General features: G+C 48.0%; 1 protein-coding gene across 1 annotated transcript; it reads right to left on the bottom strand.

Annotated features, from left to right (window-relative positions):
• Positions 1 to 2,785: 2,785 nt before the first annotated feature.
• Positions 2,786 to 4,563, bottom strand: Pmar_PMAR016396 (hypothetical protein; the record flags this gene model as incomplete). The annotated part of the gene is made up of 2 exons (XM_002765925.1): positions 2,786 to 3,962; positions 3,996 to 4,563. Coding segments are annotated over 2 exons (1,745 nt in total), but the record flags the coding sequence as incomplete, so codon positions are not given.
• Positions 4,564 to 6,591: the final 2,028 nt, after the last annotated feature.

The following is a 6,591-nucleotide window of genomic DNA, read 5'->3' as shown; positions in this document are numbered from 1 at the left end:
AAATCGCAGTGCTTTCCACACATGCAACGCCGATCGATATCATATGACGTCAGCGATAGCTCTCTGCTAGGCTTGAAGTCTCCTCATCAAATCGACCTCTCGACAATACTTCGTCCGGTACATAGCACAATCGATCTTCCAAGGCATCCGGATAGATTGGCGTGTCCCCTATCCGACAAATGATATCATCTATTACTGCAGCTATCTTCAGAGGTTCGTCGAGCTTCTCTTGTAACACACGACCTATCTGTATACCATTCGCACATTTGCGCTCGAGTAGACGAGATAAGTCGTCTGCTCGACTATTTTTTATTCCCTCTAAGTGGGTAGTCTCAACAGTAACATCACAACTATCTCTGATGAAGTTGATTTCTGCTTTGATAGCATCAGCGAGTCTAATGATCGATCTCAATTCCAGCGCCTTGCAAGGAGGATTATCATTGCACCAACGAATAGAAGCAAAATTGTCCCCTTTTATCGAAAGTCTACACGGGCCTTGTGTGCCAAGTTTGTTATGTGAGCCTCTCCAGTAATCCAGAAACCTAGCCGTTCTGCTCACCCCCTCAAACATCGCTCTCAACTCCCTCCTGTTCGAATGCCCCACTGCCTCTCTATTCGTCCATCTCCCTGCTGAGGCTAGAACCTCGAAACAACCCTTCTCCGGTCGAAATTCATCTAAGTCTTGCTCTCTATTGGCCCACAGACTGAACCCCCATCCTAGTAGAGATGAATCGGTCTCCAACACCAGGTGGATACCCTTGTCGTCCTCCCGTAGAGATGAGGAATGTACGCACTTCCCTATCGGCTCTTTTTCTGCTATCCATATCAATACCTCCTCGAATGCCCCTTTGATGCCCTGTTCGAAGTCTTCTATCGTGAACTGCCGATCCCACGGGAAATTACTGAATTTCTTGCCCACAATGGCCCTGAGAACATCTCCAATCAGACGTAGTGTTGGGTGTCCCTGTACACCATCATGCGCTAACGCACCGGCACATGCAAATGTACTGCTCTTGGTCCATGTGTCCGACCTCAAAAAACCCCGTACCTTGGTCCACCTTTCCAACAGCCCACAATCCATCAACATTTGCTTACCCATTATCGAAACTCTTACTCCTAGCAACAATCCTTCCTCCTTGATCGGTATGTCGATCCCATACTCTCTGCAATAGTGCAAGAACTCCTCTCTGTTCTCCCGTCGTACAACTGCCCACAGTTTATCGGCTTGCACCACGAAGCCCAAAATCCTCAGAATTGAGAAAAGTAGAGCGAAAGCTTTCACCATCACCATGATGCTCGCGGTTTGCAGCACGATGTCATCCATGTAGAACATGATGAATAGCAGTATCCTGCCCCACACGAGGAGCCTCATCCGTTCTATCATGGTAGCTATCACTTCCTTCAGTGACCCCTGTAGACACCCCGCTCCAAAATGGAGACCAAACGCCATTCTGCTGGTCACATACTCCCCTATCGCCGTGGCCAGAAGTACCCATTGCGATGAGAGACGACAACGGTAGTATGCCTTCTGAAGGTCTGCTACCAGTATATCTCCTCCATTGAGTCTTACCGCCAGAAGGATGTCAGATGTCGCTCTCCTTGATGAGGACACGTCTCCTAGACATTCATTCACTCCTCGACAATCCAATACTAGTCTAGGCTTTTTCTCCAGTTGCGTTAGGAAGATAGGAGATGCTGGCAGGCATTCCTTGCCCTGAAACTCGCCCCTGTCCTGTGCATCTCTCTTCAACCACCACCCTCTTTGTACAAACTCTTGTACCAGTTCTCTATAAACTTCTTGATGATGCTTGTCCAGCTTCCTATAAGCCGCTCTTTCATATCTTGGGATACGCAGTACGGATGTGTCCTTAGCGCGCTTGCGAGGTAGTTCAATGAATACTGCCGCTTCTTGCCCTTCACAGTCCCGTTGGCTATTTTCTTGTAGCCTTCTAAATGACAACCTATAATCCGGGAGTCCCTCTACCTGAATATCCCCTTTTTCCACTAGAGCCGCTACTACTGAGCTAGCCGCATCCCTCTCCTGTTGTGGTAATAAAGGATGAATAGCTCTTTGCTCCTCTTTTGGAGACGGTTGAGTTCCCACTCCTTGAGATTGACAATCGACATACTTAATAACATTATCCTGCACGTATCTTATCACATCGATAGCTCCTCCAGAGTCCCCACCCGGCTCTTCATCCTTGGCCAGAGCGTCTCCTACGGCTTTTTCCTTCGACCGTGACACTACTCCTGTAGCCAAGTCAAGTTGTAGACGCACTCTGCTACCTATGTCTCGCCCTATCAAGAGGCCTGCCCTGTCATCCACGTGGTCTGAGTATAAAACCCTAACCATATGCGGTCCTGCCGTTATGGATTCTCCCTCCAACCACAACGTCAAGTAAACTTCCGCTTCCTCCGTGATCGCCGTGCGGCTCCCATCCGCTAACCTAGCCCATTTCGAGACTTTGGTAGTGGGTATGCTACAGCGCTCGCGGGCATCGTCCTTCGGTAAGCATAAGTACGTGCGGCCCGCTCCTGGGTCAATGGTTCCTTTAACTCCCAAAATTTTATACTTAGGATCTACGGCACTAACTACATCTGTCCTAACCTGCAGCTCTGCAGGAACATCCAAGTATATCAAGCACACTTTGTCTTCTACCTCCTTAACTACAGTTCGCTCCACAACTCTCTCCTGTGAAACTGGACTGCTTTCCCCCTGGCCAGTCCGTTCCAGAGTTATGGGGGAAATAGAGCTTCTGGCCGTGATGTGATCCCCACAAGTCACATTCGGCCGCTCTCGTTTCCCTGCTCCTTGAAAGTGAAGGGTCTAACCCTGTACTTCTCCTTCAACTGATCATCCTCAGTGATCTTAGTGGTAACTTCCTTACCCTTTGCAGCGTCATTATATCCCAGGACTGCTCCAACGACCTTACCGAAAGGTTGTCCTCGCCCTTTTCCTCTACTACGTAGGAGCTTGCACCCATCTGGCTGGAATCTCCCCGTAATATCCTGTTCCTCGAGATTCTTCGCTGTGATAACAAGAGCAGTTTTAAAGCCTTTTGCCCAAGATTCCAAGGAGGATGTTCCCGATGACTTGGGATATGCTTGTCGATCCGATCCCTTTCCCCCTTTCAATTTCTCTTGAACGGGTTGAGAAACATACGCTACCCTATCCGCCTCTCTTCTTTGTGTTTCCTCCGATGTCCTGCTCACATCCCTGATAATGTCAGCTATGGTTATCCCTTCTTCGTCTGGATCGAGTTGCACCTCTTGTGAGAATGGTAACAGCCTCTCCCAAGATTCCTCACTTATAGCTCTATAGGAACCTGTCTTCGCCCTGGCCTCCCTTTTTATCTCGGTAATCACGTCCACAGCAATACTACTCGGCAATGTCCCGATGACCCGTCTTATCACCCTGTAAGTCTCACTATTATCCTTGTGAGAATCTACACACCTCAGAACGATGGCTTCTGCGACGTCCAAGAACTGATCCGCTTTCCCCGGTCCTCCATAAGTCAGCTTCTTGAGGGATTCTTCTATATTGGAGATTATAGTAGCCTTTTTGCAGAATCTGCAACGTAACTGCTGCTTCACCCTTTCCCATACATACTTGGACCTCCGGGCCGCTCTCTTGGCACATTCCCTCACTGTGCCCGAGGGGAGAGTTGCCAATAGCTTGCCCACACATGACATCTTTATCTCATCTCGTAATACAAACTGGCGCTTTCCCGGATCACCTTTCACATAATCTCCTGCTCCTGATTCTCTCAAGATCCCCTCCACTACTTCAAAATGTGAATCGAGATCGAGGATGTCATCACAATCTGGTAGTATCAATTTCGAGACACCGTTAGCATTTATACTGGATCTATTGACTCTACATAGAGTGATCCCTCTATCACTGTCTTGGCGAAAACTCGGCACTGCCCTTTCGACAGACGACTTAGGGGACGCTTTTGGATCTATTGCGAAGGAACTCTGACTCTCCCCCTCACCTTTTGCCTTCTTTGAGTCTCCCAGTAGGTCGCCGAGCTGCTTGTTGTTATCCTCGTCCACTTCTCCTTCGCCACATGACCGTGAATGATAGTCCTTCGACAAGTTGCCGCTGCCTCTAAAGTCATCACTACCGGTGCGAATAGAAGACCGAGACGCTACTGAACGAGCCTGTTCCTTGGCTGTTTTTGACACTACTTCCGCTCGACACTGCTGCAACTCTGCGATATACTCCTCCGCTCGTCTCAGTTGGTCGTGCAATAGATCCTCTTGAACCTCTAAACTCTGAAGTTCTTCGGTAGTCTCTTGACCTTCAGGAATGATGAGCAGTTCCATGCTCTCTTGAAGCACTCGGATCTTTCCACGGATCTTCCCACGGTGGATCCTCCTTTTGGTAAGTTCTTTCTTGAATGCTTCTTCATCCCTCAGAAGGTTCTTCAAGACTTCCTCCGACGCATCATGTCCATCGCCAGCTTTGTCTTCCCTGGACGTAGAGCCGTTACCAGCTGTCACCATGTTGTGTTCGGCCATCCTAGGGTCCTTCAGCTGTTCGTCAACACGACTAGACATGATGTGGAGCAAAAATACAATACTTGAGCCAGATGGCTACGGATGACATGGCATGCGTATCATTCCATCTAATTACTATAATGCGACACAATCGTAGATCCTCTCTCACATACAATCTTGAAGATGTATTCATGCCGCATCTAGATGGTTGAATTCGCGCACGCCCAGTAAAACAATAGATTCATTCGGTGCCGCGACATAGGAAATATTTATGAATCACATAGTAGAAGAGAACACCTCACCTCATACTTTCCCCTCGAGTCACACATGAGCCGGGAAAAGGCGAGCTCGCGAGTCATTGAATCGTTGGGATAGATAACCTCGTCAACAATCCGAATGGCAACCATAGCGTTTAGATATGCATCAATAGTATTCCCTCCAACTCTTAGGTATCTCCGTCCGCTGACCATCAGCCTAGCTTACTAGGCACAGTGTGTCCGACACACAAACCATCGACTAGCGCACTGCACACACCTTTAGTAATAGCAGCTGGTGGCCTTCAAATGTTTGAGTTGCGTTGGAGTGGCGTGGCTCCCGGAGTCCAGGGCCTGAACCTGAGGATATGGTAGTTAGCAATACTAACCGCTATGAATCTGAGAGATCACTTTTAGTGCGATTTCGGCTATGCCGCCAATTTTAGATAACAAACAGCCCCTCTTTAAGACTTTTGTATAGCTTGATGTTCGCGTTTGTAGCTTGAGAAGAGAACTCGGCTCAGAGTCTCAGCCTCAAACGGTTCCCACCGCCAGAATTCAGTCGAAAGACAGAATCATTCAGTAGCAAGGCGACTCTTATAAAAATCCTTGGTATTGCAATGCTTAGAGCCACGAGAGCGCGCTCAAGCTTCCGCACTGACGCAGGAGATAGTGGACCTGAAAGAAGAGCTTGGCCAAGTCCAAACAGAGGCCGGGTAATAAATGTTTCATGTTTGTTATGTTCCCTTCTACTGGATCGCTGCCTATTCAGGAAGGGAAGGTACGTGAGGAACTGGTCGACCTCGAATCAAAAACCGCAGCTCGAGTGGGATAACCGTCATCCCAACACAATCGATTACTCATCGATAGTCATCAATATGGAATGAAAGAAAGCATTCAGTTATCAATTGGGGTCGCTATGCCACCTTGTATCATTTGCGGTCTTGGTCAAGCCATCAATATGGAATGAAAGAAGGCATTCAGTTATCAATTGGGGTCGCTATGCCACCTTGTATCATTTGCGGCCTTGGTCAAGCCATCAATATGGAATGAAAGAAGGCATTCAGTTATCAATTGGGGTCGCTATGCCACCTTGTATCATTTGCGGCCTTGGTCAAGCCATCAATATGGAATGAAAGAAGGCATTCAGTTATCAATTGGGGTCGCTATGCCACCTTGTATCATTTGCGGCCTAAGGTCAAGCTATCAGTCTGGAATGACAAAAGACATTCAGCTATCAATTGGGGCCGCTATGCCATCTTGTATCATGCGGCCTGAGGTCAAGCCATCGGTCTGGGATGACAAAAGACACTCAGTTATCAATTGGGGCCGCTATGCCATCTTGTATCATGCGGCCTGAGGTCAAGCCATCAGTCTGGGATGACAAAAGACACTCAGTTATCAATTGGGGCCGTTATGCCACCCTTAATCATACATGTCATAGGGATAAATCATCAATTTGCCACGCAAGTAATTTGCGTTTCATGGAGGTGGTAAACGGCAAGGTCTGTCCCGTCCGCTAAAGAGCTGCTCCACTGAACGATCTATCAAAAAACATGCTCACAAACGTCCCCACTCTAAAGCAATGACGAGTCGAGTCAGTCCGACTCGTATACCAGGAGGTAGAGTACGTACTGGCATACAACGGCGACACAGAACGTACGCATTTACTAGAGTTATCAGAGAAGCAGGCTCACATGCAAACTAAGGACTCAACGCAACATTGAAACCAGATTTGTCAGATCGGTAGGAGTTAAGTAACACACTATACAAGCGAGCTTTAGTTGATAGTATACCCGTTAAGACATACGGGATGAAAAACTCTTTGTAGCGT

The sequence above is a fragment of the Perkinsus marinus genome (genome assembly GCF_000006405.1).
Source record: "Perkinsus marinus ATCC 50983 genomic scaffold scf_1104296974248, whole genome shotgun sequence".
NCBI classification, from domain to species: Eukaryota; Perkinsozoa; order Perkinsida; family Perkinsidae; genus Perkinsus; species Perkinsus marinus.
The sequence above is the reverse complement of the archived record's forward strand: the minus strand, read 5'-3'. Positions and strand labels throughout refer to the sequence as shown.